This window comes from Primulina eburnea, chromosome 2 (assembly GCF_022965805.1).
Source record: "Primulina eburnea isolate SZY01 chromosome 2, ASM2296580v1, whole genome shotgun sequence".
Classification (NCBI taxonomy): Eukaryota; Viridiplantae; Streptophyta; class Magnoliopsida; order Lamiales; family Gesneriaceae; genus Primulina; species Primulina eburnea.
This window is the reverse complement of record NC_133102.1, coordinates 28,892,086-28,903,724: the sequence shown is the minus strand read 5'-3', so window position 1 is coordinate 28,903,724 and position 11,639 is coordinate 28,892,086. Positions and strand designations below refer to the sequence as shown.

Here is an 11,639-nt window from a genome sequence, read left to right as displayed (position 1 = left end):
AATTCCATGCATTCGAACCAAGTGTGGAATCTCGTGGATCCACCTGAGGGAATTGTTCCCATAGGGTGTAAATGGATTTACAAGAGGAAACTTGGGGCGGATGGGAAGGTATTGACCTTCAAGGCGCAATTGGTGGCAAAAGAATATACTCAAAAACAAGGAGTTGACTTTGAAGAAACATTTTCTCCAGTTGCAATGTTCAAGTCCATAAGGATATTGCTAGCCATAACTGTATGGTATGACTATGAGATATGGCATATGGATGTCAAGACAGCTTTTCTTAATGGAGATATTAAGGAAGAGATTTACATGTCTCAACCTGAAGGGTTTATATCTATCGGAAGTGAGCATATGGTATGCAAACTTCTTAGATATATTTATGGTCTAAAGCAGGCATTTAGGAGTTGGAACCTTAGATTCGATTGTACAATCAAAGAGTTTGGTTTTACTAAGAATCCTGAGGAACCCTATGTGTATAAGAAGGTCAGTGGGAGTGCTGTGACATTCCTGGTGCGTGTCGGGGTCTATGTAGGTGCTGAAAATTCACATTTTGAAGGAAAAATGGCACGAACCCCGTGCCAGGGTTTGGCTACGGGTCCGTGTACCTACTGGAATCGCGAACCAACGAAAATTCACTACACTTTTGACTTAATTCTCCTAACTCGATCATACGACCCGTGAACCAACACATCGAGACTCGTCCTAGGGTGATAGGAAATGACTAAACTTATACAAACGCCCCGAAAACAACGAATTCCAACCTACAATGCAATACAACTCATGAACATGAAATTTGACACCAAATCAATTCCTACGACTTCTAATTCAACCAATTGCCTAACCACACGAAATGAAACACCAACAATCATCCCAACATCATTCTCGATATACTTAAACGCAATAATCACCCGTCGATTCTCAGCGAAGCCTGCAACAATAAAACTTCAAAAGTGCATTTTCAGAAAAATGAAGTTTGAGCAGTCCCACGAAAACGATCATAACTCACTCATTCTTATCCAAATATTTCGAATTTACTGTCAAATCGAAGGTATCGAAAAGTTCTACATTTTATATGTTGAAATATTCTCCAGACAATCGACCGAAAAGTCGCAGTAATTAAAATGATAGCAAATTTCGAGTTTTAGATCCAAAAACATTTCAAAAATCAATCCACCTATGATTTTCAATTGGGCTGATGCTCTGAACTGGTCATTTGAACTGATCTTCAATTGGGCTGGTGAAATCAGTTGACTCATCAGTTGAACTGATTTCACTCTTTCAATTGAACGGGTCAGCTGGCTTTTCATCAGTTGAACTCCTCATCAGCTGGCCGGACTTCTGAAGGTCTTTTGCTGAACCACCTATCAGCTGGACAATCAGTTGAACTTTTTTATGATTCATCAGTTGAACATGTTAAGTTCGATTCATCAGTTGGTACTTTCAGTTTTCATTCTTCGATAGCTTCAGTTTCGGCTCGATAACTGATCAGTTTCAGGTTTTAGGCACTTAGGTAAAATCATTAGAAACAAAATAATAAGTTTTGTTAACAATCAATCAAGATTACGAACATGAAATGTTCCAACAATATATAATATCATTCAGATTTGAATTATTTTTATTAATTTACGCAATTTCAACTTATTATTATTGACAATGAAAGTTGATTTCGTCAAAAAGATCATTTTTGGGTTTATATTCAAATTCATCAATGGAATATATAATTTTATATAAATAAAAAAAATTAATTATAAAAAAATATTATTCACTATTTATAAATAAAATTTAATTATAAAAAAATATTATTCACTATTTATTATTTATATAAATTATTAACATTATTTTTTATTAATTTTTAAAAAACATTTAGTGAGCGAATATTAATCCGTCATTATTTTTTATTCCATCACTAAACTAAACGACGATTTTGGATTAAAATTGCCACAAATAACTACGGTTTTTCAATTAGCAAGGGCATTCTTCCGCAAATAGCAACAATATACTTCTAAAAACCTTCGCTAGATCAACGACGGCTAGTTTAATGACGGAATTCAAAACCGTCATTAGTTGCAATTTGTTTTTTTTAGTAAGAATATCAAAAATTACGACTTTTGCTACATCGAGTAGATGTTCGTCATATATCTGAAAACAACCATTGTATATGTTCACCAATGGTTTCGTACTAGGAAGGTACTGAAGGGGAATAACAATGCTTACAACATGGCCAAGGGGTAAAAAATGTTGCGTTACATACAAAAGATATCTGTATGTACTATGATATATCAGCAGTGCTAACTCAAAGATCATTCGGCCTCATCAGCACGACTAACACGTCGTTTCTTCCTATACCTCCACGCAACTTGTATTCGTCTCGCTGCGAGTCCTCTCCAGTAAGGTGATTCGTACCTGCAATAGCAGAGTATAGTTAGAAGGGAGACAAAAACTACATGAAGAGACTGAAACTTTGAGTTTTGGCCTTCATTTGCACAATTGCGGCTATGGATATAATGGTCACAATGTGTTTTAATTATATGGCCTAAAATCCGAACTTTAAGTCTGCACTTGGATAGCAGAATTTGAATGGATTTGATTTGATTTCAAATCCACAACACAAATCCATTGTATCTACTTAGTTCAAAATTAAAATGAATATTACTGAGCACCTGGCTTTGTACCAACATATATAATTACTAGTAGCAGTTTAACTCAAATCTTTTATTATAGACGTCCAACTACTATGTTCTGTTGTAGCACATAAGCAACAAATAATAATGGTAGGGCCACTTAATACTACCCAACATAAAGAATGCGGAGTTGAGAAAACATATTTTCTTTCTCTAGCACCAAGTCTCGTACATATTTTCTAACAGATGATCCTAAGCATTTAGCGATAGATTCATCACAAACAATGGAAATTACCTGATGGCACCCTGAACTCGTGGGCTTCTCAAGAATCTTGCAAAAAGACTGGTAACTTCTTCAAGATCTGATGCTCGCAGCACAAATGCCTCAACATTTGTCAAGCAATGGACCAGCCTGTTGCTCAGCAGTCTGTGCCCTGGGATCCTGATTCTTCTTCCATCTGAGAATATAAAAAGAAAACAATACTTGTTTTGGCTTTATTTTTTTCCCAAAAGATGATGAATTTTTTACTCCAATAAAATGGCTCCTTCCTAAGCATTTCCAGAAATTGTTTGCCAACCTTGCTTTCATACCTTTATTTACGGAAGAATGTTCAAGGCACCATGTAAGGAGTTCTTCTCCACAAACATCCCCTTCAGATAAAGGAACAACATTGAGATCTTCAATACTCTCCAAATTTCCCCGTATTATAAATACCATTTTATCAATAAGGCCGCCGCGGTACAAGATTTTGCTTCCCTTTATATATGTTTTTGTCCTTAGCCTCTCACATATAGCATCTATGATATGTTCATCCAACAGTTGAAATATTCGGACCTGTATGTGCAAGATATTCACAACAATAAGAAAGTAATAAATTGTGTAGGAAATGTCCAATAGAGACCAATAGGTAACTGTTACAAGCTACCAGTAGGGTTGATGAACTGATTTCTTATAGAAACTTACTTTCTTGACAAATTTAAAGAGATGACGCCTAATTTCTCTTTGAAGGTCTTCTGGTAAATTCTCCATTAGCATTTCTTCATTCACTCCTCGAGTGGCAGCCCAGTTAAAACGTTCGGCTCCTCGGACTTGCCTAAATGGAAAAAACACACCACTTGCCAATCAAACAGGTGTTGCAGTATTGCCATTTTGAGCATTTGATTTAATAGAACGAGATCGTGGGCCAAAAGATGCATGGGAACTATCATTTATTGAAAAGAAATGTGAATAAAAAAATCATAATTAGCAAAATAAAGAAGATACTTTCTCAGTTCTTCTGGCAAGCGACGATGGCTCATCCACTGTTCAACATCTCGCCTTCTTAATGATATTTCTAACCTCCTGAAAAGAAAAAATAATGTAATGTTTCAATTGGGATATTAGGTGCACAATATTAGATATCAGGCTCATATATGGAAGTCGACCACTCAAGAGAATGAAATTGAATGAAGAGTCGAATATGAGACACAGATGGAAGTAATTAATTACCTCCGCCCAAGAGCCTGGAGGAAATTCTGCATATTTCCGATTAACAGGGCAAAAAGCAGCAGGCCTATCCCGATGATGGCCATCGTGAAGATAACTTCCCATACGAAATAACTTGGAACTTGATTCCCAGCCAGGGTACTAATTTGCTTCACGTTTGACCAAAAGAATAAATTGTCAGTTGGAAAGTCTAAAAAATTGACTTTTTCAAAATTTATCATGCACTTTACCACACTACCATGCTTCAGGTTGCAATATTACATGTTCGAACAGGTATTATCATAAGAAAAAGTAACATACAGTTACTCATATGCTTGGGCAAAGCAAGTCAAGATATGAGGCATCAGATTAAGAAGATACCTGAAATCCCCAAAACATTGAGTACACATATCTTGTCACTACATTATGACGAGCGGTTAGATTAACAGCAGTTTGATAAATTCCATAATCAAAAGCGTCTTGTCCAAAACATGCAGTTGCATTGACATTGCTCTTCCAAAGATCCCATGTTGCATCTTTCTTAAAATCTTCAAAATCAATACCGTGTCCACAGTCAATGAATTCCATGCAATTTGTAAGGCTTGAGTCACGGCAAGCATCTCGAAGGCATTGATTCACTCTCTACGTGCATTAGGTAAATTAAGGAGAAGTCAACTCAGATTAACAACAGGAGGCAAGGTGCACTCCAGTAGAAATCAAAACCCATTCAACCAAACTTATAGTACTGAACAAGCATATAAATAACTCTGAAGTTATCTTGCATTTTAAATAGAAATCAGCAACAACCTATGATGCATAGACATGAATACAACATGACATGGATATGCAACGTAAATTTTCATTATTTTAATAAATGAACAGGAAGGATACCACTAGTTTAAATGTAAAAACGAATAAATAAATAGGAAAAAACACACACACAAAATTTTGTATTATCGTACATAGAATGTCTAAAAATTATTCCAATTATTTGAAATACATTTATACATCATATCATAAAAAGGAAATTTGCAGTAACTCAAAATTGCATTTTCTTATTGTTTTAATATTTAGTTATTTACAACAAAATCCTTAGGATAAATTGCAAAACGGCCATACAATATTTTTAAAAATTTCAAACTAGGCCAGTTATTTCCTTTCAAAATTGTAGAATAGCTCCTGCCACACGCGACTAGGTCAGAATGAGCCTTTTTCCATGTTAAATGCCGTATCCAAGCTTTTTCTAATGTTATCTCCATTACTTTGTCAAGCAGTGTATTAACATATCAGTCCTGTATCTACAGCATATCCAAATCCAGTAAATATGTTGACCATTTTTTGCAGCATCAGTGCATCATATGCCACAACAGAAATTTTTAAATATCTTTAAAGATGTCAAAAGGTAAAAACGCTCGAAGATTTATCAGGAAACAGTGAAGAATACTTAATAAAGTTGCTAAGGCCAACCTGTAGGCCTAATAGATACCATAGGGAGCCCACTACATGGCTAGCCAAGACATAGGTGAGAAGATTTATGACAAAATTTGCCCATGCTGACTCAAAAATTAAGCCAGTAGCCGACTGACCAGCAAGCAAAGGTAAGAATCTGAAAAGCCTGGGAATATACTGAACAAGTATGCCTGTGCGTAAAAGATTTTTTGCATAATTGGCTCCGGATGATCCCAAGGAGTGTGGTAGAATCAACAATATGATGATCTACAGGAAGTAAATAACTCAATATTAGTAGCTCACAAATAATTTTTCATGTAAGTGCTGGAATGCATAAAAAAATCAGATACCATGCATAGAATGATGTACTACACAAAAAGTAAATGAGAATGGCAGCAATGTGACATACTCAATCTAGATAATATCATGGCAAGAATTTATTATATGTTAAAATTTGACATGCCTCAATCATCAAAAGGTCGTGGGACAAAATCGAACAGAATCTCGGATATTAACATCATCATTGGAAGAGAAAAGAGTATGATACCTGTGGAAGGGGAAGTACAACAAAGACATCGATGATGAAATATCCATAAAGATAATTCCGGGCAATCCTTTTAGGATCATCAACTAAATCTCCAGCTCCCATAACTCTAGATTCAGGAGCAACATAAGCCACCCGGAACTGCAAAATGGAGACATATCTTCACTCGTGAAATATGTACGTCAAAAAGAGGAAGCATCAGAAATAATTATATAATCCTCTATATGTCTTTTTTAATATCCTACCGCAAAAGAACTTAAAAAATTAAACACATCCTTACTGTACAATTAAAATGACCAAGTTTAGTCTCCAACTGATATTACTACTAACGAAAATTAAAGAAACATAAGGCCTCTCTGCTTTACCCAGTACCTGAAGAAGGATATGAAGCAAGTAAATGAAGTCAGTCATGCTCCTCAAGACCACCATTGTTGTTGTCAGGGGCCAATCTAACACAATGCACTTGTTATCCTGGTCAGAAGTAATGACATTAAACTTGAGACAAGTTTGTTTATATCAACCTCTTCAAGTCACATGTAAAAGCACAGGTATTCATAGAATGCCTGGGGTTAAAATATAGGTTAAGTTAATAAAGAACAAAAAATAATAAGGAAAACAGGCATCGTAGCATTGCATGTGCTATCGCATTCAACATGAGCCTAAACCGATATGACTTCGAATCAATATGCTAAGGCATGTGCAAACAAAATCAAGAAAACTCTTTTCGACCTATAATATATCTTTGTAAAAATCGACTTCTAACATGGATTTTGGCAGATGATATTTGCAGCTTGATTTCAACAACTACTTGTTCTTCGAATGAAAAACCATCTAAGTGGGGTTATTTGTTTATTAGATGATAAAAATGGAAAATAAATTAAAACAAACATGCATACCTGCTTCACAGACAGTAGAAAAAAGAATAGTGGGTCTAAAAATACAGCGAACAAGCAAGATATCACAAAGAACTTGTTCCACCGTTGAACAAATAGTGTATGAGGATTCATGACTCCAGGAATATAAGGAAGCAGAAACGAACGCATTCTCTTGGCCCAACCTTTTGCATCTCCATAGAACATATGATGAAACTGCAAACAAGATTCCGGAATATAAAATAGATGAAAGGCATAAGCCATCCGTAAAACTGTAAAGCATATGATAAGAGGAGGCCAAAACAGATCTCTGGAAGGGATTCGTACATAAACCAATAAATTGACTAACCAATGAAAGGAGAAGAACCACTAAATATAAACAAAAATGCCTGAATTAATATAATTCCTAAAGGCCCTCAACTACAAGTCCCATTGAAAAAAATTGTGTTAAAGCTTAGTATTGAGTAACTTTTTTAGTTCTTCATTCATTAGTATGATCTCCATCTATTTCCTTTATCTAACCAGACGATACAATAGGTTATGGTGCTTATAAGTTTATTCATAAAGAGAATAGCTGGCACAAGGTCAATACCTTGGCATCAAATATCTCTGATGTTCTTGAGTGCTTTTGACGGCCTTTAGCATTATAATAAGTTGGGCATGTAGTGCAGTAAGGGTCATTACACATTCCCAGCTGCCCAGATTTCAACAGATGTTCGTTTTTTTCACCATATTCATCTGATAGCCAATGAATATTAGACATACCATCCATAGAAGAAGGATACCTTTCAACTTTAGACTCAATATTTTCCTGAAGTAATGCACTTTGGGGAGGCTGAAAAACAACCTCATGGTTACTGGAGGCGTACAACGGACCAGTCATTTGTACCCCAATATTTCGTCTTTCATTTCTTAAAGGACCTGTGAAACCCACAGTCCTGTTCACATCTTCTGAAGAGTCCATATAGTTAGAAGGAATAGACATTGATGCACTCCTCGTCCTGGTTGAAGAATGTCGAACTGTTGAGTCTCTGCCGTAATCTGATTGCACGAATGTGGTCGCTAGCATTGGTGCTTCATCTTTTTCATAAGGATCCATTACCCAAATATAACTGTAAACAAGCTGTTCAAAATATGAAAAAGACATTGTTGTTTCAGCTTCAACTCATAATCTAATTAATTACAATCATAACGCGGGTCAAATCTTTAGGCGAGTGTCCATTGAGGTCTCAGAATTCAAATAGAAGATTTCAGAACGTTCTATATAAGCATTCAGTTTCACATTATAACGAGAAATAGGAACAGCAATTCTCACTTACATCTAACATAATATAGATTAGTTATAATTTCTTTGAAAGATTCAGCATTTTCATAAACTGACTAACTCCGAGTCAAACGCTCACAGTAAACACTATGTATCCCGCACAGACATTCAATATGCTCTCAAGCAAGGAAATTATATTTCGACAGAAACAAGATTCCATACAACAGTTGTAGTCCAAGTAACAATTTTTAACTCGCTTCTATTTCTCTGGGTTACTTTCCGATCGCAACTCCCAACGTTCAAGAAACACACCCGGTGACATTTCACATAAAAATACGATAACTAAAAGTCTACAACAATAAATAGAGACTCGAAGAAAAACAAGAACCCAAAAAGAAAATCCACTAAACAAAAGCTTCGGACAGCTTCCGTAATTCCCAATAAAGAGAACACGAGAATACGATGATTAAAGAAACTCAGGAAATAACAGAAAGGACAACAAAGCAAATCAAGAAACCTCAGCAACTCAAGTTCAGCGGACAAGGGAAATTCTTTCACCACTTTCCGGCATTCAACAAACCAATCTTCCAAAAAAGGCACCAATTCTAAGAGACCGGAGAGCGATTAAGATTCGAGGGACTCTTTCTTCTAGTGTCTTAGTAAACAGGATGAGTTGAACAGTTTACAAAGACTTTTCAAGCCGTGATTGACTAACCAAAACCAAAAGTCTTCTCTCCATCTATTTTCTAACTCAATTCGTTTTTTCTTTCTTCTATTGCCATTTCAATTTGATACCCATCGTTGACTACAAAAGTCGACTCACCATTCCTTATTTTACAAATAATAATTATTATTTTAATGGATCAAATTCATGCATCACTTTGACACCTTTTTTGCTCAGGAACACACATATCGATATCGTCAACTTTGAACATAAATCATCATAAATTTACTCATATTGCTTCATACCAATAAAGATATATTTACCTCTTATTAAATCATTATCTTCTTCGTTTATTTGAAATGTAAAACTTTGATTAAATTCTCAACTATCTTCCCCTCAAATTAAAGATTACCATTGTTGTCATGATCTGGATCTCCATTCAAGTCAATATGCCCATCCTCTCCACATTCATTCCAATCTAGGCCACTAATCTCCACTACATTGGAAATGCACGTCTTATATTAAATACTTGGAGTACCACCTACTTCGATCTCCACACAGATTTACTATAACCTTTCACCTCCTTTATTGAAGTATTCGAGGATTCTACACACATGATTCGATCTAGATTATGACTCTGATACCATTTATTGTACAATGGAACGTGTATACCTTTATTGAAGTATTCGAGGATTCTACACACATGATTCGATCTAGATTATGACTCTGATATCATTTATTGTACAATGGAACGTGTATATCCACAATAGTATAATTGTTGGATCTCGGTTTTCTACGCGTCCAAACGCAGCGGAAGTTTAAAATTTTATTTTAAATTTATTTTGACAATCAAAATATATATGATTGGACGCTCGTTTGATTTTCAAAACAAACATTCATATGGTGTTAGAATTATATCTTTAGTGAATTAAATCACTTGGCTCCAACTAATCCGGAATAGGCGGATCTAGCTCTTGATGAATCCCTACGAACGATCTTCAAAAGCTCTTTCCTTCAATCCTTCTAATTAGGTTTACGACTAGAAGATTTGTTCCTCTTTTAAATAGCACTAGAATATTTGAAATAAGTTTTACTTTGAGATCAAAATCCGAGAGGCAGCTCAACCCTTTTTAAAAAGGAGGCCGAAAATATTTTGGAGGAAATTAGAATTGTGATTCTCGAAAATCCCATTTTTAATTTTTGGAGGCTACCCATTTTTTATATTAAAAAAGATTTTTAACCTAAATTCCATAATTATGGATTTAGGTTCCTAAATTAAATTTAATGGGCTTTGTTAATTAAAATAGACTAGTCAAACTAGTTTAATTAATTATGTTAAAGTCCATTAATAACTTTAATCATTTAATATGTTGGATTTGTACTCTTACAAGCCCATTAAACATATATCCCATCAAATTTAATTTAATATTTAATAAACCCAACTTTTGAGTTTAATAAATTAAATTAATTATAAATTCAACATTTGAATTTAAATTGTGAATTCAAATCGTAGAATTTTATCACCTCCAAAATTTCATATTTAATAAACTCAACTTTTGAGTTTAATAAATTAAATTCTCAAATGTTATAAATTCAACTCCTTGAATTTATTCTCTCCAAATTTCATAAATTCAACTTTTTTAATTTACTATATCATAAATTCAACTTCTTGAATTTATTTTCTCAAATTAATTATCATAAATTCAACTCCTTGAATTTACTATATCATAATATAAATTCAACTTTTTGAATTTATTCTCTCAAGAACAAACGATCCAGTGCTTGTGTGACACTCAATGGTTCAGGGATACAGCTAGCCTTGGGTTCACAACTCATTGTGATTCAGGACATAATCTTTTATTCGGGCTTACCCTAGTTAGCCTCATTCTTTTCATCAAGACATTGATCAAGAATGTCAGAACTCATTTCTGATTGCACCCATCGAATCATGGTAAGAGCATCTAGTAGCATCGCCCTATGATCCCCTAGGTATCACTGACAGTTGATAAGTGTAAATTATTTTACTTTTATTACTTATTTTTAACTTGGAATTTTGTGATTCTTGAGTAGGTTTTATGTGATTTGTTGTTGTTTTTGTTGTTGTAGTTTGGAAGCTTAGAGTGAGAGTTTGGAGTAGTAAAGTGTTGAATTGGAAAGTGCAAAAGATCAAAATTACAGAAGTTACAGCGCACCCGCGCTTATACATACACCGCACCCGCAGTGAAGCAGTGCACCCGCGCTAAAATCCAGACTGCACCTGCGCTCGCACACCAGAACCAACACCGCACCCGTGGTGTCCTCTTGACCGCACCCGTACTCCTTGAAAAACAAAATCCGAAAAATCTGTAGTTTTGTGTTCTGCGCATGAAAGTCCAAGATATTGGTGTGCTACGAATTGAGGCTCGTCTGTACCATCTAGGGTATTGGGGAGCCAAGGGAAGAGTGGAGGCTGCTGTTAGGAGATTGAAGACTCAAGTTCATCAAGTTCTTTTGAGAAATCTGCTGCACAACGCCGGTGACGGAATCAGCACTTGAAACTCTTGTTCTAAGTTCTTCTTTCTTTTATTTTTTATTTGATATGTCTTGTTTTAAAACCATGTTTTGTTGTTTTGCTTGTGTTATTATGAACTAATTTTTATTTCTAGAGGAAAGTTGGAACAAAACTAGAAACCATGTGTTATAAGTTATGAACTAAGCTATTTAAGTTCTTCATATTGTTCTACTCTTAATGCTTTCATTTTATTGGTCATATTTTGAATG

At 35.0% G+C, this 11,639-nt stretch overlaps 1 protein-coding gene across 2 annotated transcripts; it reads right to left on the bottom strand.

The window, feature by feature from the left end:
• Positions 1 to 2,070: 2,070 nt before the first annotated feature.
• On the bottom strand, positions 2,071 to 8,990 carry LOC140823015 (probable cyclic nucleotide-gated ion channel 20, chloroplastic). 2 transcript variants are annotated; one of them, XM_073184063.1, is made up of 13 exons: positions 8,733 to 8,990; positions 7,544 to 8,074; positions 6,976 to 7,167; positions 6,452 to 6,550; positions 6,083 to 6,220; positions 5,554 to 5,802; positions 4,468 to 4,728; positions 4,111 to 4,256; positions 3,886 to 3,963; positions 3,586 to 3,715; positions 3,213 to 3,456; positions 2,917 to 3,079; positions 2,071 to 2,403 (listed from the first exon to the last, which is right to left on the bottom strand). In XM_073184063.1, the coding sequence occupies exons 2-13, from the start codon at positions 8,048 to 8,050 to the stop codon at positions 2,301 to 2,303; spliced, it is 2,310 nt and encodes a 769-aa protein (XP_073040164.1). In that variant the 5' UTR covers positions 8,051 to 8,074; positions 8,733 to 8,990; the 3' UTR covers positions 2,071 to 2,300. The 2 variants fall into 2 exon arrangements, with proteins under 2 accessions (XP_073040164.1, XP_073040165.1); XM_073184064.1 differs by having other exon boundaries at positions 7,544 to 8,063.
• Between the last annotated feature and the right edge of the window lie 2,649 nt (positions 8,991 to 11,639).

Coding starts and splice junctions, on each gene's coding strand:
- LOC140823015 (XM_073184063.1), bottom strand. CDS start 8,050: ATGGATCCTTATGAAAAAGATGAAGCACCAATGCTAGCGACCACATTC. Junction 4,729..5,553: donor GGTATCTATTAGGCCTACAG/GTTGGCCTTAGC, acceptor TAATGCACGTAG/AGAGTGAATCAATGCCTTCG. Junction 3,080..3,212: donor ACATTCTTCCGTAAATAAAG/GTATGAAAGCAA, acceptor TTATATTCTCAG/ATGGAAGAAGAATCAGGATC.